Source organism: Leopardus geoffroyi, chromosome A1 (genome assembly GCF_018350155.1).
Source record: "Leopardus geoffroyi isolate Oge1 chromosome A1, O.geoffroyi_Oge1_pat1.0, whole genome shotgun sequence".
Taxonomy (NCBI): Eukaryota; Metazoa; Chordata; class Mammalia; order Carnivora; family Felidae; genus Leopardus; species Leopardus geoffroyi.
In genome coordinates, this window is record NC_059326.1 from 114,965,035 (window position 1) to 114,991,610 (window position 26,576).

The window sequence follows — 26,576 nt, forward strand, 5'->3', positions numbered from 1 at the left end:
GAATATGTGTGTGTGTGTGTGTGTGTGTGTGTGTGTGTGTGTGTGTGTGTGTGTGTAAAGCTTTCTAATATTTCGGTAGTTTTACATTTTTTTTTTTTTTTTACATTTATTGATTTTTGAGAGACCGAGTGAGACAGAGCACAAGCCAGGGAGGGCAGAGAGAGAAGGAGACACAGAATCTGAAGAGGCTCCAGGCTCTGAGCAAGCTGTCGGCACAGAGCCTGACTTGGGGCTCAAACCCACGAACCGCAAGATCATGACCTGAGCTGAAGTCAGATGCTCAGCTGACTGAGCCACCCAGGTGCCCCATTATTTCATTAATTTTAATAGTGCCTCAGTGTATTCCCGTGAATATGCACCTTGCCTGTGAGGTTGTGGGTCAGTAGCCAAATCCCCTCAGCCCAGATCAACATTTCCTGCTTCCATGCTCAGCCTAGCTCAGGTAGGTACTTTCTTTCACCTTTTTCTCAGGTGGTGTTCCAGGACAATGATTCTATCCTCTTCTTCACTGTATATCTTATTTTTCTATTAGCTTCATTCTTTCATTTTCTGCTGTTTTTCTTTTTTGCATGGTTGTCATTTACTTTCTGAGATCCAGTGAATCTGATGATTACTATAGTTCACTTATAGTTCCTTCTTAAAGTGTATATTGCCTTTTAAAATATTATAATCGTAAGAAATCAGACTTCGCTTTTAACAGTGAAACTACATGATACAAAAATGTATAAATGCAGAGGTAATCTTTAAATATTTTATACACACTCATTTTCTCTCTCTTTTTTTAATTATTCTGAGAGAGAGAGAGAGAAAAAGAACCAGCAGGGAAGGGGCAGAGAGAGAGGGGGACAGAGGATCCGAAGCGGGCTCCATGTTGACAGCAGAGAGCCCGATGTGGGGCTCGAACCCATGAACCATGAGATCATGATCTGAATCAAAGTCAGATGCTTAACCTACTGAGCCACCCAGGCGCTCCTCTTTTTAATGTTTGTTTATTTTTGAGAGAGAGAGCGTGAGTGCGCGCAAGTGGGGTGAAGGGCAGAAAGGGGGACAGAGGATCCCAAGTGGACTCTGCTGATAGCGGAGAGCCTGATGTGGGGCTCACACTCATGAACCAGGAGATATGACCTGAGCTGAAATTGGACACTCAACCAACTGAGACACTCAGGTGTCTCCCCTACTCCCCCCACAGAGCTTTTCCATAAATGGGAACTATATACCTGTGGTGGCTCCTCTTAACTCCCCTTTTTCCTCTCACGTCCTTCCTTCCACTCAGATTTCTCCCCCATCCTATATCTTTCTCTCACACAGAACCAATGTTAGCAATCTGGTGTGATTATCTCCATACTTTTCTTTGCTTATGTAATAGATGTCCATTTTCCACACCCCCAACCCCCAGTCTAGATTTTTTTTTTTTGCATAGGTATTTACTTGTTCAAAGTTGAGATCATTGTTTATAAACTGCTGTGTTACTGTTCAGTAATACCTAATGGAAATCCTTTCAGTTCTTCTGGTTTACCTCTAATTTATTCTTTTAATTGCTGAATAATATTTCATGGTATGGATAGGCCATAAATCATTTGACAACATTCCTCTTCTTGTGAGCATTTGGTTAAATTTTTTAAAGCACCATGGACAGTGTTGCAGTGCTTTGTGTTTGCTGCTTTACTTCTATGAAATAAATTGATTTGAATTGTCTTAATTTGCTGGGTTTCATGGTACCTATATATATATATATTTTTTTTGAATCAATGCTGGTGGATTATTTTTTTTCTTTTTCTTGTTTTTTTTTTTAATGTTTATTTATTTTTGAGACAGAGAGAGCATGAACAGGGGAGGGTCAGAGAAAGAGGGAGACACAGAATCTGAAACAGGCTCCAGGCTCTGAGCTTGTCAGCACAGAGCCCGATGCGGGGCTCAAACCCATGGACCGCGAGATCATGACCTGAGCCGAAGTCAGACGCCTAACCGACTGAGCCACCCAGGCACCCCTGGTGGATTATTTTCTAAAACCTAAACTATTTGCAGGTCTACCACCAATGTATGAAAATAGCCTTTTCTTCACATCCTTTAATAGTAGGTGTTGTTTTAACATTTCTAATTTCATGAAGTCAAAGCTCACTATTACTTTAATTTACATTTCCCTGATCACTTTTGGATTGAAATAGTCTTTTTATATACTTTTAGGTCATTAGATTTGCTTTTCTCTGAATTGCCTGTTGGTATCCTGTGCTCATTTTTCAAATGACTTCTGTGTCTTTTTCTTTGCTAAAGTTATTTGTATATTATGGGTATTAACTTAATTTCTCCCCATCTGCATTGTGTGTATTTTTAAAAATCTGTCATTTGTCTTTTGCTGTTGCATATGGCTTTTTTCTCTTTTTTTCTTTTCACCATATCAGAGTTTTGTTTTTATTTTCATTTATGGGTGTTTATTTTTTGTTTTATGTCTAGGTGAGTTTGTAGGGTACAGATGCCTTCCCTACCTTATATTATTTACACACACACACACACAGACACACACACACACACACACCCCTTTGTGTCACTTAGGGTTCAGTCACAGAAGTAGAGCGACTGTGAGAGGAATATATTATAGGGATTTGACATTATGCAATCATTGGAGCAGATTAAATAGTCTGTGTGAGGCTTTGCTTGTGTATCTGGTGCTGGAGCCAGAAGTGACCAGGCATGCTGTCAGTAAGAAAAGGTGGTACATGTGAAACAGGGTCACTCTGGAACACGAGCTAGGCCCTATGAAGGACAGCCTGGAATTAATATTGGCCTCTTGCTACATCTTTGCTTCCAACTCTTGATGATAGAGCTTTCTTGAATAAGATGGTTCCCTTTATCACAGATCTAGAAGTCAAAAAAAGCTGAAGGAAAAAATCCTGTATAAGTTGTGGTTTTGATTGTTGCCCCATGCTAACAAAATGAGTCAGCAGAAAAGCTGTAATGTATATGACCCACATTAGTGCCTTGTACCTGCACCAATCTTACCAGCATTAAACAAATGGTTGCTGTTTCATTTCTGCCTTCCAAATCTCATGCAAGGATGTCTTATGTGGTCCAGGCTAAGGCAGAATTGTGTAAGGAAGGGACTTCTGGGAAATGTAGTTCCAGATTAGCTAAATTGGCACAGTGCAAATAATGTCATAATCTTTCATATGCCTGGTATGAATTAAGTACTTCAACTTAATACTCCAATTGGATAGTGACTTATGTTTTATGCTATTTATTAAATAAACTGTCTTTTTTCCCCTAGTGAATTGGAATACTACTTTGTCACATACTCAGTTACACTAACAAATATGTACTTTAGTCTAAATTGAGAAATTGGTCTAAACTTAGTTGTGTTTCAGCATTAAAAGATTTTATTTTTCTGTCTTTGAAATGCTTATAGGTAAATGATCAAACTTTTCCTCCATTTACTAACTATGTGCTCAATTAGTTTTTTTAGGTGAGAAATTACAGTAATAGCTACTGCTTGAGATTTAAAGCCTTCATTAATGGTTACTCTTCTTTTTTTGTTGGTTTTAAGTAGACTTTATGCCCAACTTGGAGCCCAGCACAGTGCTTGAACTCATGACCCTGAGATCAAGGCCTGACCTGAGACCAAGAGTCAGATGCTCAACCAACTGAGCCACGCAGGCACCCCCTAGAAGAGAAATCTTCATTCCATATTTGTGTAACACACCTTTATAGCAAAGGCATATTTCCAGTTCTTGCTTAAGAATGGAACAAAAATATCCAAAAGGAATATGCTGTGGCTATGCGTATATATGAAACACATGCAGAAATAGTACAAAAAAAGGAGAAAGGGCTGTTTCACCCTGGTTCTGGGAAATAATTTTCACATTTGAAATAGAGTTTCATATAAACTGACATATCATAAATACAAACCCCTTTGTAAAAGTTTCATGGTTGAGTATAGGCTAGTAATTAATTGTCTGCCTTTGTGCTTTTAGGCTTTATAAAAATTCTTTTCACACAGGCCATTTTAATTGTTTACAATCAAAATTCATTTGACCTGGATGTATAGTGCAAGACTCCCAGTCAGGGGGCTAATTTAGTGATGGTTTTCAGAGCCTTTCCTTCTATACCAAAATATGGTAAACCTGCCTTTCATTTCTCACTGACATCACATCTGCAGGATTTTTATACTTGTAAATAGTTTTAAGAATATTTATTTTGTTTTTATTTTTACCCACATATGCAAAATTTGTGTGGTTATCTGCACTTTATTTATAGATAGACAAGTTTCCGAATGCAAGCATTGAATGTGACTCTGCACATATTCAAGTGAGAGGTTCTTTTTCTAATCAAGTAAAAATGGCTGGTATAAGACTCGAATTTAGAGGGAGGAGCCAAAGTTAAAAAAGAAAATCTTTGACAAGAAATGAGCTAAATAATGACTTTGTAAAATAAATAGAGGCTGTTTTTTCTTGATGTAGAGTCTTTTTGCTTTCATTTTCCCTCCAACTGAACACATGTGCTTGTGTCTATACACACACTCTTACATAGACATAAGTGAGAAATGTAATTGCTTGAGAGCTCCCAAGTAAGGAAAGACAATGAAAGGATGAGTGAGTGGGCTGCTGAGCACCACTGGAGAGAAGCCTAAGTGGAAGAGAAGAGAAAGAAAGAACGTTTTGACAAACCCCTCCTACTGCAGTAGTGTAAAATATAGACATTTTGGGGTACAGTGAAAATAGAGTAAATGATTTTAATGGAAGAATTGATTTGACCCACTACATCCCTCTATTAGGAAAAAAGAACCCTCTGAACCTTTCTGTAGAATTTTTTCCAGTTTTCTTGTTTGTTTTTGTCTAATTTGTCGCATGTCATCTTACTCTTCCTTACACTGTATAGACACTAATCATTAAAAGAAGTAGTGACTTTTTTTTTTTTAAATTTTTTTTTTCAACGTTTTTATTTATTTTTGGGACAGAGAGAGACAGAGCATGAACGGGGGAGGGGCAGAGAGAGAGGGAGACACAGAATCGGAAACAGGCTCCAGGCTCTGAGCCATCAGCCCAGAGCCTGATGCGGGGCTCGAACTCACGGACCGCGAGATCGTGACCTGGCTGAAGTCGGATGCTTAACCGACTGCGCCACCCAGGCGCCCCAGTAGTGACTTTTTAATAATGTCTTCCTATATGGAACGGGATTTCTTACCCTGTGGGACATACAATGAGTGATTTCCCCACAGGACTGGCATTACATTTTCACTGATCGTCAGAGAGTTTTGAGTACCAGTTGTAACCCTTGACATACTTTCATTTTCGTAGAGAAAAAACATTGGGGTTTAGAATATGAAGACCAAAACTGGTCCCTACAAAGAACATACCTAGGCCTAGTTTTTTCACCTTTAGTTTTAATCAAGCAGGCTAACAGGGCAGCTCCTATATATATATAGTTCTCATATATAAGTATTATTGTGGATACAGGAAATTGCAGATCTACCAGTGGATACCTTTTTAATACCAGTGACAGATCTAACATGTACTGGGTAAAACATTTTTTTCTGTCTCCTAAATTTTGTACATTGTTGAGTTTTTATCTTTTTCTTTCTTTCTTTCTTTTTCTTTCTTTCTTTTCTTTTTTCTTCCTTTCTTTCTTTCTTTCTTTCTTTCTTTCTTTCTTTCTTTCTTTCTTTCCTTCCTTCCTTCCTTCCTTCCTTCCTTCCTTCCTTCCTTCCCTTTCTTTCTTTCTTTCTTTCTTTCTTTCTTCCTTTCTTTCTTTCTTTCTTTTTTTCTTTCTCTCTCTCTCTCTCTCTCTCTCTCTCTCTCTCTCTTAGCTTAGAATGCTGTTTTACCAGTGGTTATTAGTTGTGGATACTTCCCTAGAGGTATGTGGAGGACCCACACTTCATACAGTGTTTAGTGGATGAGACAGGGTCTCCACTCTGTCACTCTTAGCAGAGAGGACAGCATGTTCCTTTTCTTATAAGAAGGAAGAGTTGGGGAAAAAGCAACAAGAGTTGATTTTCAGTAGGTTCTCCCCATTTGGGTTTTCCCCTATTTCCATTAATTCAAAATTAATCTAGAATTGTTAAGTTTTGGAAAAAGTCTGGATATCTGATAATTTTCATGGTTTGACTAAGTGGCGAAATTTATTAACTAGTCTTGATTGTAATGAAAATGGAGAAAAAAAGAAATGTCTATTCTTATTTGAGACATTGAAGAGCTTTCATAGTTGTGATTTGTGAAAGGGTATTTCTAAAGAAGGAGAAAGTATTTGATTATGGGGAGGGAACTAAAGATTACGATAGAGTTAAATTTGAGTAGGGAATGAAGGGATTCTGAAATACTGAAACTTGTTTATTGTGAAGTGTAACCCTTAAGATGTCATGTTTCATCTTCAATTTCTCTTATTAAGATGGGAGGTAGATAATGGTTTGGGCTTTTATTAAGATTGTATTGGCAGCCATGCCACATGGTTTTTAACAAAAACAGCAGTCCCACTGAGGTTTCTAACAGTGAAGCCATTAATGAACTTCTTATATATGAAAGTAACAAATTAAACCTTATAATAAGATTCTATTGTAGTATGTGAGGGAGTAAAATTAACAGGTTGTCACTACACTGTGCTCCTGCATTTCTTTTTAATATTTGCACCACATTGGGGAGTCAGAAATTATTGTTCTAAAAGTTTAAAACTTTATCTTGTGAAAATGTTATCATTATATGATTAAGAGGGGGGAAGGGGGTAGGTTTTACTAGACTGAATGGGACCCTAGTAAGAGCTTTGCTTCATATTTTTCAAGGTGGAAACCAGTCCTGCCTTTTCTGTGCCTAATTCATAAGAGGAAGTTGTTATTGACCCTGGCCGGTGGGGGGGTGGGGGGAAGGCTGCAAAATGAAAACATGGAGCAACTATGTATGTTTTTAGAAAATTGTTGTAGATTGGAGATGTATAGTGAGATTTAATATGGCAACTTGGACACTCTTTTTTATTGCATCCTGGTGAATGAACGATTTCTTACATATTTTTCCCTTATACCCTAATCTTCTGCCCATTTCTCTTGAACAGGGCTCTTGTAGAGAGCCATGTGTTCTTTCGTTCTCAGCTGACTGTTGGTTCTTACCCTTTGCCTGTCCTTTAAATAAATCTCTTTCCCTTATCCTCCTTCCTTATCATCCATTTCTGATAGTTGAAATTCTGGGTTTTGTCTATCTCAGCAAAGCAAGAAAAATTGCCAGAATATGGTTTTTTTCTAAATCATTGCTTTGATCATCATATCCCAGCCATCTCCAGAGATCTGGAATGGCTGCTCTTGCTGACCACGTTAAATCTACACACCCTTTCTGGTCCCAGAGTCCCTTTGTCACTTGGCTCATTTTAGCTGTACTTACTGGTAGCATCTGTCACATGGGTGGTTCTGGCTGCCCTTATACCCAGTGTATTGAAATCTTGCTGGTACTTTTTGAAGCAAGGTTAAAGCTCTTTCTCTTTAACATTCTTGAGTGCCTCCCTGTTCTCTGAGTATTAGTAATCTAAGTAGGATTGTCCAATTCACATTTTTGGGCTGATTTCTCTTTTATTAGTTTTTAATGAGTATTGTTTTATCTCCTATAGTAGGAGTTGAAGTAGTACTTGTTGAATAATTTAAAAATGTTTAGTCGTCATCACAGTCATCATCATAACACACTTTAGCACTTACCGTGTGCCAGAAAGTGTTCCAAGTGTTTTACATGTAGTCCCATTTAATCTTCAGAGCATGAGTTTTGTACTGTTAAGGCTTAAATGGCTCAGGGTGTCACAGGTACTAAAGTGGATGTACTATATTTTGAACCGAGTCTGGCTCCATGGTCTAAGCTCTTAACCACTGTGTAACACTGTAGGTCTCGTTGAAAGGAATAGTACATTAGATTGTCAATACTATAAACTACAATTGTAGTTATATTTTTCCTTTCCCCCTAACATTTTATTAAGGAGATTTTCATACATACAGAGAAGCTGGAAGAAATATACAATGAACACCCAGATATATATACGTACCTATTTCCTAGATTTTGTGGTTAACATTTTGTTAGATGCTTTATCACATATTTATATCCCTGTATCATCTTATTGTTTGGATGCATTTAAAAGTCAGTTGCAGACACTTGTATACTTCACCTCTAAACAGTGCAGCATGCATACATATCATTAACTGGAGTTCAGTTTTTTTTTATGAAAATGTACACAGTGAAATGTACAGATTTTAAGTGTACTGTTTGATGAGTTTTGATTAACACACACACTTTGTAATCCATACCACTGTCAAAGATAGATAAGACTAGACTGTTAACCTTTTTGCCGAATATTTGACTATTCCAAGTACATGAGCTGTACATATGCCCCCCAAATTGAATCTGCTTTTCTGATTGTCCCATGATCTTTCATTGGTCTTTTAGTTTATTACACTGACCTCATTGAGGGCAGGTCCATCTCTAGTACCTGCTTGGTATGGAGAATATACTCAGATGTTCTGTGAGTGATGGACTTGTTATGTAGTAATCATTTTTCCTAAAGCAGTGTATGTGCAGACCTTTAATCGGCAACAGTTTCTTTGATAGGTAATGTTTTAAGATCATTTTCCTGAATTAATCTGACCTTATTCTCATTAATTTTCCAATAGAACATGCTTTGTTCAAGTGGCTTTGATGTTGAGGGGCTCTTGCCCTTGAAACTCATCCTTTTGTTGTTGTTGTTGTTGTTGTTGACTGCCATTTGATAGATACTGTGTAAATTCCACAGACTGGTGTAGGAAGAAAGTGTGTTTCTGTATGTCTCTTCTCCACCTACACTCATTCCCTTGGTAATCTCATTGAGTCTTGTGACTTTAAATACCTGTGTTTACTGATGATGACTTCAAAATTTACATTTCTAGATCTCTACCCTGAACTTGTCGTCTCTACTTGAATGGCTAATAAACATTTTGATTTTAACATGTCAAAAAATTAATAAATCTTTCCCAGGTTTCCCCTTCCCAAATTGTGTCATACATAATGGTCTCCATTCCATTTGATATCAAGACTTGGAATTCAATTAGCGTAAATGCTAGTTGATATCGTAATAAAGCGGGTAGCCTTCCATAGTTTTTATCTCATTCCGAGGCCATACCTCCTTTAATTTAAACCCAGTGGTGTGTATGTTTAAAAATTGACATAAAATATTTAAAAGGTGAGCTCCTCAAAATATTGTTTATATGTTTTGGGAGACTAGTAGATTTGTGTTTTTTACAGAAATATGTTTAATAGTTTTTGTAATTTATGATGATGCATTTGGTGGGGATGTCAACTAGCTAGACTTCACGTAAAGTCTTTATGGTTGTTCATTTCCTCCCATTTGATCTGTAATTCATATCACATCTAATTCTAAGCACAAAACGGGTGATATCACTTATGCACTGTGATTATTTTTGGACACTTCAGGAATGCTGCTTTAAAACAGAGAGAATTCCTGACCACCTGCTGTTAGGTTTTCATGGAGAGTAATAGATAAATGTTAGACTGGCAGTTTTAACACAATAGCAAAATGGGGTCTCATTGTTGGAAGTTGACGGCAAGTGTCAGAGAGCAGTTTTTCACATATTGGCCTGAAGGGATTGTCAGGATAGAAGAGGGAGATGGTGATGTAGCGCTGTTTGAGATGCCTAGAAGAGTGTGCCTAAGATTGGAAAGTTCTTTTCCCTTTCTTTTTCACTGCCATTATTTTTTTTTCCTGGTGAATTTCCAGGGAAAATTAGGGAGGTTGATCAGAGGGAAATAGCACTTCATGGTCACTTCTCAACAGAGTTCTTAGTGTCTGCCATATGCAGCAGTCCTGCCTAGTGTTAATCAGGGCCTGGTGGTCATGTTTTCTTTCCTCTTGGGAACAAAACCTGTCAGAAAATACTTTCACATGAAAGATCAATGTTTTTGTGTCCAGTTCTATGGAATCCTGACAAAATGGTATAAAATTTTAGAGGATAGATGAGGGAAGTAAGGATTACAGTCTGTCATTACCCCAAGAATTGTATATTTCCAGGGGCGCCTGGGTGGCTCAGTCGGTTAAGTGGCCGACTTCGGCTCAGGTCATGATTTCACGGTCCGTGAGTTTGAGCCCCGCGTCGGGCTCTGTGCTGACAGCTCAGAGCCTGGATCCTGTTTCAGATTCTGTGTCTCCCTCTCTCTCACCCTGCCTCATTCATGCTCTGTCTCTCTCTGTCTCAAAAATAAACGTTAAAAAAAAAAATTAAAAAAAAAAAAAGAATTGTATATTTCTGAAATTTTCACAACCATGTCCTCCCGTATACCCATGTCCTCTTTGCCTCAAGGCACATTCCTCACTCTAAAATAAAAAACCAGGAGAATAACTATTCATATTAATGATGCGAAAGGTCTTGGGGATTTTATTTGATCAGAGAGCTTGAGTGAATGCTAATTATTAAAGCAAAAAGGGTACTATTCTTAAATGGCTGGTGTTTCTGACCTTTTGAAAGTAAAAACAAAGTGAATAAACATTATTTGATATTTGAATTTGTACAAAGGGAAAGGTAGACTGTGAAGACAATGTGGATGAAGGATTGTGTTTCTAATGGTGTCTCCCAAATTATGTGGATCATTTTGCATCTGATAGTTACTTAGTTTTGTGGAGTCAAGGAGCATCTTTAAAATTACCGATATTTTTTAGAACGTTGGTGCTCAGCATTGGATATACTACAACTGAATGGTCTCTGCTCAGTAAGGTGGTTTTCCTTGGAATTTTGGGAGCTGTGAGAAGCAGGTATCTGAAAAGCTTGTATATGTGGTGGTAAGGGAGGATCTAAGAGCAAGCCCAGTATCAAGAGATGTGGGAAAATGGAGAAAAGTTGTGGAGGATGGAGGAGATAAAGTGATCTTCCTTGTTGGATAAACTGGATCATGATCTTAGAAAGACAATCCATGAAAAAAGTTCTTTGTCTTAAAAAATTGGAGCCATAAGGTCTGCAGTTTCTGAAAAAGACTGAATGTGTGTATTCATTCAGACGGGTTAATTCTGAGGAAGCTTTATATTTAATATTTTGGTAATATGGAGGATCAGCAGTAATCACGAAACATACCTTTCTGTGTGCATTGAACTCACAGGTTATCTTTGTGTTTAAAAAAAAAATTTTTAATGTTCTATCTATTTTTGAGAGAGAGACAGAGTATGAGGAGGGGAGGGGCAGAGAGAAAGAGAGACACATAACGTGAAGCAGGCTCCAGGGTCTGAGCTGTCAGCACAGAGCCCAACACGGGGCTCAAACTCCCAAACCACAAGATCATGACTTGAACTGAAGTTGTACACTTAACTGACTGAGCCACCCAGGCGTCCCTCTTTGTGTTTTTAAATTCTCATACCTCTCCTCATATCAGTAATTCTGGCAAATCTGCCTAGGAACCAAATCTGCCATAATTGGTTGGGCTACTTCCTAGATCAGATGTGGTAGACTTGAAGTACATTTTCTTCTAAGCAAAAGAAATAAACATAATAGTGATCCTTAATTCTTAGCTGTGTATTTTGTCCTAAAATAAAATAGAAGCTGAGATATCATTGGGATTATTTCTTATTTCTTTTGAAAAATCGTATCTGTTTATAATAATGAATAAATAGTAGAGTTGTCCTATATGGTTTTCTTGAACAAAGGAAAGAGATTATCACTGGATTTTGAATGACTACCTTAGACAGAAGGAATTTTGGAATTAGGGAATCTATCTTTTGAAATTTAGCCTTGATTCATAAAGCCAAACCAGAGTATTGTCATACATGATATTATAATACATTTTATAAAGCAGATTACTTGACTGTGGGATAATGTGGTCAATTTTTATATCAATTCTAGATATGAAATGTGTATGTAGGCTATTGACTTATTAAAAGTTGTCGCTAATCTTCATTTTAGATACGATATATTAGTGAGTTAAGTAAGACTAGAAAGTAAGGAGTTTCTTGGAGTAACACAGAAGTCGGATATGTTTTTATATGATTATATTCTCTGCTTGATGGATCTGTTGCATCGAGTTCTCCACATATGACTATTAAAATAGGAAGCATTTATTGAACTTTTATTCTGTTCCAGCCTGTTCTCAGTACTTTACATGGATTAAATTCCCCTTTGGTTGTTACTACTATTAATTCCATGGTAGGGATGAGAGGCCTAAGGCATAGTGAGGTTAAAGGACTTGTCCAGGGTCACAGGCCCAAGTATGGAGGCTCTTAATCACTGTGCTCTTTACTCCTGTTGAAATCTAGGTAGTTGTTCTAATAATGTACAGACTGAGTTAAATTTTAAAGGGAAAGTTAATTTTCTGACAGCTATCAGACCAGTGAATGCTTTATCTTTTTAAATCTGTTCTTTCTTAGAAAATTTTAGTTAACATCTTAGAGACATCTTATCCAAGTAGAACATTTATGATTATCATTGGCACAACTAGAGATGATGCATGAAATGTATATCTTTCATGATGTAGTAGAAGAATTTTAAATTTTACATTGTACTCCTCATCTATAAGTCTTATAATGGAGCATATTCTTACTGGGTGTCCCTTAGGTGATGGAACACTGTAGTTTGGATCTTAGGGATTTGATAAGGAGGAAACATGAACTACTCTCCCAAGTAGGTGCATGTTCAGTCTTGCTGACTTTATAGGCATCATGCTTATGTAGACTTCCTTACCCTTAGCTTTTTCAAGGGTTGACAAGCTTGTCTGTTCTTCAGAACCTCTTTGGAGATACTGTCTGACATTTTTCCTTATTGATCCTACAGCTGGTTCTATTTTATAAGTAATTAACAGGGTTTTGCATGTAAGTGTCTCTCCCCTCAAATAAAGTAGTGTGCTCCTTTTATCAGATGAAAGCTTTTGGTTTTGCTCTTTGCCTTAGCCACCAGGAGGATCAAGGCCAAAGTAGTGTAACTCAGGGGCGCCTGGGTGGCTCAGTCGGTTGAGTGTCTGACTTTGGCTCAGGTCATGATCTCACTGTTTGTGAGTTCTAGCCCCACATCAGGCTCTGTGCTGACAGCCTGGAGCCTGCTTCGGATTCTGTGTTTCCCTCTCTCTCTGTTCCTCCCCACCTTGCACTCTCTCTCTCAAAACTAAATAAAGATTAAAACAAAATTATATTAAAAAAAAACAAAGTAGTGTAACTCAAAAGAACTATTTCATTGCTCTACTAGGGCTTTTTTGTAAGTTACCAACACCCTTTAGAATCTGGGGAAATATTTAGACATATATACAATATTTGCATTATAATTACAAGAGGTCCTTGCATTCCGTGAAACATATCCTGGGCCCTTAGAATTAAGAATCCCTGCTTCTGATGTTTTCGCATCCTTATTTCAACCATTTTGTACATAGGAGTGTATTTTCCTAAGTTTCCTTGACCTCATAGAATTAAGTTATATGTAAGTGATAAATAAATAGTTGTCAAAGGTTTAAATTGCTGAGCAGTTTGCCTCTATGCATTTGGCAGCTAGGCTATGGGAAATGTTTTAGTCTATCTCAAGAGGAGCTTTTTGCTTCTCATGATGATGAACATGTGGGCTAATATAAATGGCTGTAGAGTTTTTGTCTGATTTTTCAAAGAAGTAACCTAGAGGTTATTTAAATATATGTATATATAATACTATATATTTAAGTTATACACATAAGTATATATGTGTGCACGTGTATGTATATATATGTGCGTGCATGTGTGTGTATTTTTTTTTTAATACAAATATGGAGCCTAACAATGGAGTTCTTGTTCTCTGGACACAATTTTGAAAGGATATTCAGTGAAGTTATGACATTTTTACATCTTTTTACCATGGTTCTTGGTAAAGGGGCTTGATGAAAGTTGTAAAAAGACTTTGGGTATTGTCTCTGAGACTACAGTTTTAAAATCTAGTTCTCAGGTGAGAGGAGAGTCTTCTCTCTTAGGGTGGTGGTAGAGTCATTGGCCTCTGCCTTCAGGGTGATTGTTCGCAGATGCTCCTTTATGTTGGGTTTCTGGTGGGAGGTCCTGAGTTGGAGGCCATGTGCTAGGCTTTACTCTTAGGCCTCCATGTATAAAGGGATGGTGTATGTTAAGTTTCCAAACTTTGCATGATAGGATGCCTCATGGTACTTTCCTTTGGAAATTCTTCCTCTTTAGTGTCCTCTTTGGATAGAGGAAAGGAGGCTCAACATCTGTCCCTAAAGAGTGTTTCCAAAACTTTGGCTAGTGTGGAGGAACTCATGCTAAGGAGGAGAAATGTTAGGAATAGCTGATTTTTCACCTCTCTTTCCCTTGGCTCTTTGTGAAAGACAATTTGTAGTACATTCTGTCTAAGGGAGATTTGAGTACCCAGCTGGTTAGATATATTTAAAGAAAGGAAAAAAAATCACTTGAAACAGACCTTGAAGAAATCTATTATAAATTTGAGTGGGAACCTGAGAATGCTGTGGCATACAGGCAAAACTAATTAAAATAACTGATAAAGAAATGAGATGTAGCTTTACAAGGGATTTTCAAGATTTAAATGTATGACAATTAGGTTAATAAGCTTTTTTAACTCCATAAAGTATAGGAATTCAGTCCTTTGTGCAGTTTGAAACTACTATCACCTGTGCCCTCTAGTGCATAGTGGATGAGTTTGACAATAAAATTTTGTGCTGTGGTTCCTTCCTGCCTCTGCCCTCGTTGCTGCTGAGATTCCTGGTGTGATCGCTGTCCTAGCTTCTCTGATTCTCTGATCCCCTCATCTCTGGATGAAAGGGGTGGCCTTATTTCTTCTTGCCTGTCTGATCCTACTGCACTGCTCTGGACCTGGAGAAGTAATAAGTGTATCCTGACAAGTATGGCAGCTCCTGGCAGTCAGTTCCTTGAGACCAGGGCCCTTTCTGCCCCCAGTGCTGCCCAGGCATAGCATCCTGTTCTGGGGGGTATTTATGCCAAGCAAGGGACACTAGTTGAAAATCTTGCCTTCCTTTTCCATATCCATATTTACTGAGCTGGTGTCTGGGATAGAATAGGTCATGTAGGGATCCTAGAGATCCCAGCATGGTCAACTCCTGTGGACATCCCTCCCAGGAGTGGTGTGCAAGGTGCTGCTGGGATCTGTCTCCCACCAGTGGACCCCCAAGGTAAAGGCCAAGTTGCCATTTGCTGGGTAGAGGCAACCTTTTTGAAGCTGCCCAGGCTGTGGTGTGGTGGCAGTCTACTTTTGGGGAGAATGGGAGATGGCAGCCAACCTTAGGCCCTGTGATTCTCAAGGATAGCTGTTTGTCTATTTGCTAAGGCTTGTGACAGAGCAACTTGTTAATGTGTAACTGTTAGGTATTGTCATGGTAGCTTTTTAACTAGGCCTCCCACTCCCCACCCCCGACAATTCCCCACCTGCCCACACCCCACACCCGTTACTTTCTTCTTAGCTTAGTTTAACCTGTCTCTTAACGAAGACAGTCAATTAGCTGCCCTTTACTCAACTGGCACATTTGGCATTGTAGAGAACATGGTACAAAACAGATGTTCATTTAAGGTTTCTGTGCCTGTCACAAATGGCTTTTTCAAGTTTCACGTGTCAAAATTGATTGCCTACCAAGGGAAAGCTTAAAAAAAAGACATTCACTTTGTACAGTATACACAATTTTAATAACAAAACTTTCCTGTACACTGCACTTTGTTACCACCCCCACCCCAGCCCCCAATATAATAGTATTTTCTTCCCAACCCAGTTGCCCACCTCCCAGCCAAAAAATAAAAAAAAAAAAAAGTCTCTTAAGGTAATTGAACACAATGTGTTTGGACTTTTAGTGTCCAGTCTCAGTGTTGATAAGAAGGTTCATCAAACATTCCATATATCAGACTTGTTTTTAGTTTATCAAGGAAGAAGAATAGGTTAGTTGAAGGAGTAACAGATGTTTCTAAATGTTTGTAATAGCTGGATGAAAGCTTAACAGCCATTTTCTATTTGTTTTTGGCCATATTCAAGCACTATGAGTTTGCCCTAGGTTAAGAACAGAAATATTTAATTATCTATGAATGACTTTATCATCCTTAGTTTTTTTCTAGTTGAAGCTCTTTAGCCAATAAGATCGGAAAATCATGGCCTAAAACAGACTTTTGAGACAGGTCTGTCACTGTATATCTCTGTTAGGAGCTAAGCTTCTAAAAATATTCTTTTAAAATTTCATATAGATATCCACATTTTAGGGAGAGAATGGGGCATTATACAGCCTTTTATTCCCTGATAACCTGTGTAGGAAGTATGCATTAAGAAAATGATATGCCTGTTTTGAATTTTAGGTTTTGGACCTAGCGATACAGAGGGCTCATTTTTATTGGAAAGATGGAGTCTAGCTCTTGGTGACTAGCATTAGAATAAGCAGATGGATTTTAATAATTAGTGGAGTTGGAAAGTTCAATCAATTCCATTCATTGAATTGGTATAGAAATTAACTTAGGCACATTAAGAAATTACATGTGTTAGTGCAGATTTTTGGCTTAAAAAATTAGTATCTTTGCTATTTGATGTTGGCAGTGGGTATTCTCTGAGTTGTGTGTGGATTTGCAAATTTATCGGCCCACTCTCATTTCAGAAGAGTGATTGAAATCGCTGGCAAGCTACAGAAATGAATATAAACGATTCCAAACAAGCTCTGGGTTACTAGGTGGGTACAGTATCATAGCCTTCTTAGCTTTTCTTTGTCCAGAGAGATTTAATTATTTTTCTGGTTCTTGATTAAATGATCATTTTCCTCTAACCTTGAAAGTGAAAAAAAGGCCAGGGTTGGTGGGGGAGGAGGAGGTGCTGAAGAAGATAAGACTACACTGAAAAACAAAAGCTCTAACATTGTATTACCAGGATCTGCAGTGTAGCTGTGATCCTCTTCTACCCTAGCCAGTTGGTAAAGAGAGCACAGATGACTAACAGTCTCATCTTCAAACCTGTGCTGATACTGAAACACAAATAGGCCAAAATTAAATGGAATCCTGCCTTCTACAAGCAATTGAAAAGGGAAGTTTGCACTTTAAATGGAAAAAGGAAAATGCTATCTGGCACTGTTACTTTTCTCTGAGAGCATTAGCAAAAAAATGGAGGGCAAAAAATTTTACAGTTTTCAACTGGAAAATATTCCTTTGTGGCTTTGCTATGCTGTTTGCCAGAATTAATGAATGGCTTGCTTTTCCAATTTACTTTTCTATATACATTAAGGATTTTGTCAATTGGTGGTCCATTTTACTAACTATAATCTTTAAGATTACTGTGGGAATTCTCAGCCAGTATTTCTCATTCTTCATAATTTCAATTAATATTGGTTGTGGATGCAATGATGGAAAATACTCCATTGCTATCCTTCAGGGCTGGTGGAGTCTGTGTTCCGGGCCCAGTTGTATTGTGACAAAGCTGTGCCCAGACAAATGGCCATGGTTACCCTGATAAATGGGTTGGTAAATTTTAGCTCGTGGAGTTCTCATTTGTAATGGGGCTTCTGATCCAGCCCCTCCATGGGGAAGTAGTGAGTTGTGCTCTATGTTGTAAAATCAGCTTCTGTCTCTGCCCAGGCAGGCCCAGGCTGGTTTAACCAGAAATGAAATGCTCACCGCTCATGATCGGCTGAACACAGCTGGGCTGAGACTTTGCCAAACTAACCTATCCACCTTAAAAAATAGAGCACATTTTTACCTTAATAATTTGTGATCTCATCTGCTTTTTTATAAGACATGTTTTCTTTGAAATGTATTAAAGAAGACCCCTTTCTCTTAGTATTAAAGAAGAAAAAAATTATAATTAAATCTTGTGGGTTAAACTGTAGTCTTAGCATGTTTTCATTTCAATCCTGAGAGGAAAATATGCTCTGAATGATGGATGTCATGTTAATGGTCATTTTAAGGAAAAGATAACCTGTTGTTTGTTTTTTTTTTTTTTAATGGTTGTGGTTTTCTCTAAGGATACATGCCTTTTTTCACATACATTAAATGTCAGTTGTAGAAATGCTCATTTTTTCAAAATTAAGTCAGTGGTCTAATTTAATGGGTTTTGCTGCTGCATACATGGAGCCTCGTTTATGGAAAAATTATGTATGGATTGGTGACTTTCATCTAAATCCCAAATATGTCATAGTTTCTTTGTAGAAATCATAATCAAAGAAACAAAATACTTACGGCAGTTTTCTGCATGAAAAGTGTGGCATCGTTATCATTTGTTAATTATGGAATGTATCTATTAACACTTTCTTTTTCAGCTGCAGGACCCAGGGCCTTGCCCTGTTTGATGCAGATTGTGTAGTTAACCTTTGCCTCACTCTTGGTTGCCTTTTTAACTTAAGCTAAACTGTTTCTGCGGGTCACATTTCAAAATGCTGCCTTTCTGTTTCATCCCTTCACATCCTTGCCACCTTCAGGTTACCACTGTGTGGCTGCATAGGCATGTAGGGTATTCTCCCACGAGAAAGCTTGCCTCAGTAATGTTATTCCTTTCACTTAGAAGGAACTGCTCTTACAGTATGGATATGTATCTTTATTAAACAGTCAAATTTTAGCATATCATATTTAGAAAGTGATTTTTTTCTTGGTTCCATTGTACTGTATTCTAGTATATTCTATTGCTAGCCGATTATTTTTAATTTGGCTTTTTGAGGTTTGAAGATTAGGAAAAGGCAGAAGAAAGAGGTTTAAACCCCTTTGTCAAGGCATCTTTGATCGTGGAGGGAGGGAGAGAATTGGTGTGTGTGCTTTCATACTACAGGGAGCAGGTCACAGGATTGTTAAATGGACTCAGTTTATCTCTTTTCTCTCCGAAATAATTTCTAAATCTTTTTTTCACATATAAATGTAAATATAGGATTTAGTAAACTAATTAGTAAAATGATGATTTTTAGATTAGTTTAAAAATTGTCTAAGTGCCACAAAAATCAACATTTCCATTATAAGTCAAATTAGAGTTGTATAACGTGAAGTCAGTGTGATTATTTACTATTGATTTCATTGTAATGAGACCTTTTCACAATCACTTGGATTCATTGTTTAAATATATTAAAGAGTCACTCAGCTTATTAGAATTACATAAAGGGTTCTGATTTCATAATGTGGACTTTGATAGTGTCTACTAACCCAGGCAAAAACTCTGGAAGAAGAGTGTTTAATATTTACCAGTCTTCAGCATACATGAAATTCTACTTCCCACACTGGCAATAAATTGTAGATTTGAGTAAATACCAAATTGTCATAGACGAAAACTTTGCTAAGCCTCCTTTTAAGCAGCAAGCCAGTTGTGGTTCTTGGGATGGAGAGCAGTGATCTAACAAGTATTGATCCATATCTTTTTCTGCTCAGTAGCTTCTTTCCAAACTGTTTTCAGTAGAAAAAAATAGCATATGGAGACCTTAGTGTAAATGTTTACACATGATAGTATATAATAATTACATACATGAAATGTCTTATTTTGAAATAAGCATTTTTAGACTTTGCAACAAGAGTGCAAATTAATATGAGCTTTGCTTCATATAACACTTAAAATATGGGTTCATTAAAAAAAATTAAAAATACTTCAACACTTCAAAAACTTAAGTCTCCACTTGGTTTGGAAAATTAGGCTTAATGTCACCATTGGTAAAAATTAGGTATGTATTTATCCCCTACTATGTAAAATAGGTTACTTATCTGATGTAATTTTTGATGACGGGTAGATATTATACTTCACATTCTTTGTATGGCAGCTGCTGACACTTGCACTGTCCATAACCATTAATGATGATGAAGGGTCCTTCATGGGTGGGTTCATATTCATTATACGGTCCTTGGTCTGACATGTTTGACATATGGAGTCGTGTTTGGGATCGGAGCTGCCTGTGGTTCTGAATCATTGAGCACTGCCTAATTCTTCTTAAAGTGGGAGGGCAGCACTTCCTGGAGATGAACACTATAAAAATAATAAAAAAGAAAGAAAACAATAAAGCCATTGTTCCTGTAATTACCCGCTGAGTGAAGATGGCATTGTCTGGTTCGGGAAAGTGTTCCTCAGTAGTAACTGCTATGCCTGCAGTAGTTGGGATTTCTTTGTCTCCCACATGGTAACTTGATGAGCTTATTCTTTTTGTATATTCAGTGGTTGGATCCCTATAAGTTGTAGCCATGGCAGTGACAGTGGTTGATAAATTCCAGCAGAGCTGAAATCCATGGACTGCATCCAGTATATCCTCTCCTTGGGTGTGGTCAGGACTGTGACATAGGATGGAATGTTCCCACCGACCTTGGAAACTGCCCAGCCAGGAGGCCAAAGCACATATTCGAGGGCTGCATTCCCACAGATTGCCAGAGAGGCCAACAGTTGTGAGGGATCTCAGGGAGTTTAAGATCTTGGAATCAAGGCTATTTAACTTGTTGTTATCCATGAGGAGAATTTTAAGATTAGGCATCGTGTCAAACACTGTCAGGTCGATGGCTTTGATTTCATTTCCAGTCAGGTCTAGCTTTTCTAAAGTGCCCCAGGTCCACTCCATCCCACATGTCAAGTTGCTAATTTTGTTCCATTGTAAGAAGAGTGTGTGCAGACTGCTTAGCCGTAGGAAATGAGCAAAATTAATCTTCGTCAGCTGGTTGTGCTCTAGGTGAAGCTCTCTCAGTTTGATTAATCCTGCAAATCCATTGCGAGCCAAACTTCGCAAACGGTTTGTGCTCAAATCCAGAAACTCCAGACTACGACAGTCCCAGAATAGGCGTACTGGGATAGTCCGCAGGGAGTTGGACCGTAAATGCAAGGTCTGCAGTTTCCGAAGGCCATAGAAGAGCTCTGGGTGCAGAGATGACAGCTGATTAAAAGACAGGTCCAAATTTTGCAGGTTAATCAGTTGAGTAAAAGTTGTGTTTGGTAAATAAAATATTTTGTTGGAACTTAAGATTAATTCCTTAAGTTTATATAGTCCTTGAAAAGCATCTTCTTTTACTGTTGAAATTTGATTGTGGTCTAAGTGGAGCCAGGTAAGTTGACTGAAGCTGGCAAATTGATCCCTTTCGAGCTCTGTGATGTGATTGTGCCTCAGGGACAGGCCCAGAGAGCCCTTGTCTGTGGCGTTTGGCACTGAGCGGAAGCCCTGAGAGTCGCAGTAGAAGAGCAGCTTCTCGCAGCGGCATTTGGGTGGACACGCCATACCCAGGGCAGGCAGCATTTTTAAAACCATACTCATTGCATATATTGCTGCCAGCATAGGGGCCCCTAATGGCCACTTGAAATGTAAGCCTGCAGAATATAATTTAAGGAAAACAAGAAGATAGGATATTTTTCAGCAGAATGTATGAGCTCTTAAAAAAAACAACATAACATTATGACGAAAGATTTCACTGCATATAACTTATTTTTCATTTGCTGCAGAAAAACTAACCTTGTTAGTATGACTAGAACACAACTTAAACCATTAAGAAAAAAGATAAAGAATATTCTGTCATTAGCAGTATAGGCTTTTATCTAAACCTCAAAACCCAGAAATTTGACAGTGATCTCCTTCATAAAATGTGAATTTGGTGGCTTATTTTAGAAAGCATGATTCCTTGCTGACTGTATAAGACACATAAATGCATGGACTTACCCATTCTTCTGAGCACATTGGAGGCTGCATTCAGTCGCGGTTGTTAGACTCAACGCAGTGAGTCTGTAAAAGGCTCTAACATGCAGGAGCCTTTGACCAGTTTCCTGTTTTCTGTGTCCCAGGCTTTCTGAGTAAAATCATCCAGCAGGGTGAGTTATTTTTTCCTTAGGATATTCCTCTCGAAAGCATTGGTTTCATTTTCTCTGTCTTCTCTGATTCCTCAATCAGTTTTGAATGTAAGTTATTAAATTTCGTCCTCCTTTAACTGCTCAGCTGGTTAATCAAAGCTTTAGTCTCTCCTTTCCGCAGCCGTTAGTTCTCTCGGTCTTAACTTGTTGATGGCAGATGGGCGGCTTGTTGCAGAGAAGAGCTCCTGGAGCAGCATGAGTGCATTTACTGAAAAGCTTTTCCGAGAAACGGCACAAGAATGGAATTGCTTATGTGCTGCGACCACACAGAACTGTATATAGGCTGACGTCACCGGGTGACGTGTCTTTTGTTTGGGTTTTCCAGAAGCTTTACTGTTATAAAGCACCGTGCTTTTTAACAGTATCGGGGTCGTTGTAAGACCCCTTGATTATAATAAAGCGAGAAAGAGAGCTCCTGACTTAAAAAACATGGTATTCCTGCAGTGTATGAAGCAGCAGTGAGGTTGTAATAAAGGCTGCATTCAGGAAGACCCATCTGAACAGTGAGTTGGGATAGCAGAGTGATGATTTTTAATGCTTGGAAGAACCAGTGTTAGACTGCCGATTCTGCAGAGAAGAGATCATCTAAATGGGCAGGAGCCTGCACGATTTATGAAGTGCAGATTTAACGCCAGCTGCTCTGGTAGTTTGGAAAGCTACTCAGTCACCTTGTTGTCATGCTTGGTTAAAATGGAAGTATGACTGTGATTTGCTTTACGTGTGTTGGAAAACTACCCAGGTGGGCTTGGCTTCTTTGTCATTAAGAGCTTAACATCATAAACTAAGAATAAAGGGGGAAGGGAAGAGAAAAATCTTACAAAACTGAGTATTTGGTTAGTTTGCTGGTTGAGAATTTAAGGGGAACTTGAATTAAAAAGATGGTCCTTCTCTGTCTCGTGTTACAACGTTTTAATCACAGTGCTGATTGAAAAATAATGCTGATTTGATCCTTACATGTCTTACTAGGAGAAAAGGTTAGGGTGATACTGTCATTTGATACTGTATGCCCTAAACATTAACAATGGAACAGAAGTGATTTAGGACAAGTGATAGAGCCTGGTTGGATTCTGGTACAATCCAACCTCAGAATCTCACCTACTCCTTCACCTGAAAGCCTCAGCTAATGCTGAGCATGATTGGGGCATTGTGGCACCCAGATAACAGAGCATTTGCATACTTAAGAGCTTCTGCTGGCACACCTAAGAACTGACTTTGAGTTGCACACTAACTGTTGGAATCTCTGGTGAATACAGAAGGTCACTCATACTTTGGACTAGGATTTTTGCTTTGGCTGTTATTACTTGACCTGATGGTGTCTTCTCCCCGTTGAATAGTGTCATCACTGTTCAGAACTTGGTTTTGAAAATTAAAGAACCATGATTGGTATAAATGTGAAGGATTTTTCTAGCATTAGTGAGAGTCCTTTATTCAGGCCTGACAAACGTAATGCCTTTTACACATCGGACCTTATTAATTTGGCCTTCCATGGCAATTTCTGTCATAACCATTGGTGCTTAACCTTCGTGGGTCTTGTCTTAGAACTGGAGGCAAAAATCTCAAAACTACCCTTGGTGTCTGTGAAACCAGAACATCACTGACCTGTGCGTTTCCAAGGGCTTCATCCCATTGGGCAAGAAGTCATTGTCTTAAGAGGCATAGTTTCTATGTAGAAGGGTGCTACTGGAGTGAGGATTGGAAGAATCCAAGATCCTTTATTCTGAGCGCTGTGTAAAGGTGCTGTGAAAACAGCGCACATGCTGGTGGATAGTCTGAATTCTCCTAGAAGCAGACCCCTAATTAGAATTAGAATTATTAGAGTTTTGGGATGCCTGGGTGGCTCAGTTGGTTGAGCCTCCGACTCTTGGTTTCAGCTCAGGTCATGATTTCACGGTTCATGGGTTCAAGCCTTGTGTTGGGCTTTGCGGTGACAGTGTGGAGTCTGTTTAGGATTCTCTTTCTAACCCCCACGCTCTCTCTCTCTCAAAAACAAACAAACTCTTAAAACCTTAATATTTCTCCGTCTCCGTTTCCATCTCCTTCTTTTTTTTTTTAATTTGTAAAGTTCCTGGGAAGTACAAAAGGAAAGAGGAGACCATATGAATACTCTGAAGGCCAGTGGCGTCTTCAGACCACAGGGCAAGTCTGACACCTCTGAAAGGAGAGAGGAAGGAAAGATTTGACAGATAGTCTTAGACTGCAGTGCATCCCTAGGCCAGAGAGAAGCTTCCAAGCCAAAGTTGCCCATGAGTGGAACCCCACATTCCTTGGAACAGGCCTGCACTAGTACTCCCACCTTTTTCCTACATGCTGGTTAAGGAATGAAGGGAGGGAGAGGTCCTCAAGGATGCCACTTGCCACATTGACCATCTTTTCCATAGTCTTGTCTGTCTATAGGCTAGTAATTCTTTACCTGGTTCTGTAGACTATTTGCAGAATTCTGTTGCTTGTGCATTTTTCTGTGAATAAGATTTAACCAGACTCTTAAAGGGTCTGTGATCCTAGGTTACAGAATTTCTGTTCCATAGGAACTTTCTTCCAAAACACCTAAGGAGGGGAGTCTGATAAGAGTCATTTCTTAATTTCTTTTTAAAGGAAAACAAGCCCTTGGATATAATAAATGCCTTACTGCAGTCAGCTACTCTCTGATGGAAAACAAAAACAAAAACAAAAACCTTTGCCAGGCCGGAGGAACTGGATTAAATTCTTCCTTGAAGTAACCACTTTACTTCCATGTGGAGAAAAGCATTAAAGTCAATTGGATTTGAGCAACCACAATTAGGATTGAGTTGCATATGATAATTTAGAAGGAAAAGCATCTCCTTCCCCTTAGACTCTTGGTTCCTTTCTCCTCTCTAGTCTGCTTACCTACCTCTTATATATTAACAAATGGAAAATGCTTAAATTACATTATCCCAGCACTATTATACCAGATTTGTGGTCAAGGAAAATTGCTCAGAGAAGCACCTGTGCAATCAAGAGTAATTATTTTTTGATGCATCTGGAGAAGTGCGCAGTATTGCACCGCAGAAGTAAGCAGTAATACAGTATCACAGGACCCAGAGAATTTGTTCTGGGTTACGGGTCATCTTGCTCACTTGCCTTCTCTTTGGATTCAGAAGGTTCAGTCTTTGGAACCAAAGAAGATACAGTGTTTGTCTTAAAAGTTGGTGGAGTACATAGTTGCCATTGGTGGAATTTTGTATCATTTTTTAAAATCTTTATCTTTCTTTAGCTAAAAGGACTAAACAGAGACCCATGTTCTTTCTGAATTAAACGTTGTTTGTTTGTTTTTGGTTTCATTTTAGAACAGTTTTACTCTCCACACATATGCCTTTGACTTAATTAAAGTGGCAGTACAACCTCTGCAAAGTACTAACCATAGCTGTTTAAATTTTCACTGCTTTAGTTATTGTTCATGACAAGGCAAAGGAGAAGTAAAATCTACCTTGTCTCTTCTCTTTGTGAATGGTTTTAAGCAAATTGAGTGAATCAAGTGGTAGGGCTTAGGTGCTGTAGTTACCTGCATGAAAGCTACTCTACATGAAAGTTTGTTTTTAATATGAATTACTGATTAGAGAGAATTATTTCTTAGCTTGGAGAGGCAGATGTACAGATATATACATGGAGTTTTCTGTTCTTTTGTAGGAGAGTGGAAGCTTAATTTTGCACTATGCTAAAAAGTGAAATGTTTTTTAAATCATGCCCAAATCCAAAAATTGTAATAACTCTAGCACCCGTGGTGTTGCACAAAAGGTGCCCTGGAGAAGTAATGTTAAAATAAATCTTCTTGCTACCAGTCTTGATTGATAACTTGGAGAAACTCTTCATGTTTATCAAAAAGTAATAGTTGGGGCGCCTGGGTGGCGCAGTCGGTTAAGCGTCCAACTTCAGCCAGGTCACGATCTCGCGGTCCGGGAGTTCGAGGCCCGCGTCAGGCTCTGGGCTGATGGCTCGGAGCCTGGAGCCTGTTTCCGATTCTGTGTCTCCCTCTCTCTCTGCCCCTACCCCGTTCATGCTCTGTCTCTCTCTGTCCCAAAAATAAATAAACATTGAAAAAAAAAAAAAGTAATAGTCATTTTTAGGGTGGAGGTCCTGGATTTTGTGGGTCTCAATATGTCCCCTTGTAAGAACCTTTCAGGGTTCTTATTTGGCCACCTCATATTTGGGCCTACCTTAGAGTAAGTGGGTTTTACTAGCCTTCTTTTGGAGGGAGGGAGGAAGGAAGATGAGAGAAGACTACGGTAAATCCTAGAGTTGTTCACTGCTTTCAAACTGTGTATATTTGAAGGCAAATATGTGACTGTTGATTCGCTGTTTAAAAAAAAAAAGAAAAAAAAAGAAAAATCATTGAGGTTGATGCTGAACATTAGCTTGTTATCTTCCCAAGAAACAAAGCATACCTGACAGAGGCAGATAGAGTTTGTAATGTAAGAATTGATGGCTTTACCAATCTATTGTATTGGATATTGTCTAAAGAGTAGTTGATAGTCACAGGTGGAGCCAGAGGATCTGAGAGCATTCAGAACACTAGGCTCCTACAGTGTTGGCACTCACTAGACCACTGTTGCATGTAAATAAACATGTGGGTGGTTGGGCATCTTCCTTAAAAAAAAAAAAAAAAAAGCATTTTTTAAAACTAAGTTGTCCACATAAGGCCTCCAGAATCCCCCCCCCCCTTTTTTTTTTACTAGATCTTTGTCCCTATCCCTGCCCTCCATTGATTTTGATTTTTAAAAGTCCTTTTGTTCTCTTAGTAAACATGATTGAGAAAGTAGTAGGAAGTAGTGGTGGCTTTGCTAGGGATGGTGAACTGTGTTCCTTTTGATGCTGTAACTTAAAAAGTTCAGGATTTCTT

At 38.5% G+C, this 26,576-nt stretch overlaps 2 protein-coding genes across 6 annotated transcripts in view; one reads left to right on the forward strand and one right to left on the reverse strand.

Annotated features, from left to right (window-relative positions):
• The window catches only part of CTNNA1 (catenin alpha 1), a 320,760-nt gene that overhangs the window by 240,156 nt on the left and 54,028 nt on the right, over positions 1 to 26,576 (forward strand). The gene's annotated exons all lie outside the window — the stretch shown is intronic.
• Positions 17,815 to 22,103, reverse strand: LRRTM2 (leucine rich repeat transmembrane neuronal 2). Its single transcript, XM_045445268.1, has 2 exons — positions 21,534 to 22,103; positions 17,815 to 21,187 (listed from the first exon to the last, which is right to left on the reverse strand). The coding sequence occupies exons 1-2, from the start codon at positions 21,535 to 21,537 to the stop codon at positions 19,641 to 19,643; spliced, it is 1,551 nt and encodes a 516-aa protein (XP_045301224.1). The 5' UTR covers positions 21,538 to 22,103; the 3' UTR covers positions 17,815 to 19,640.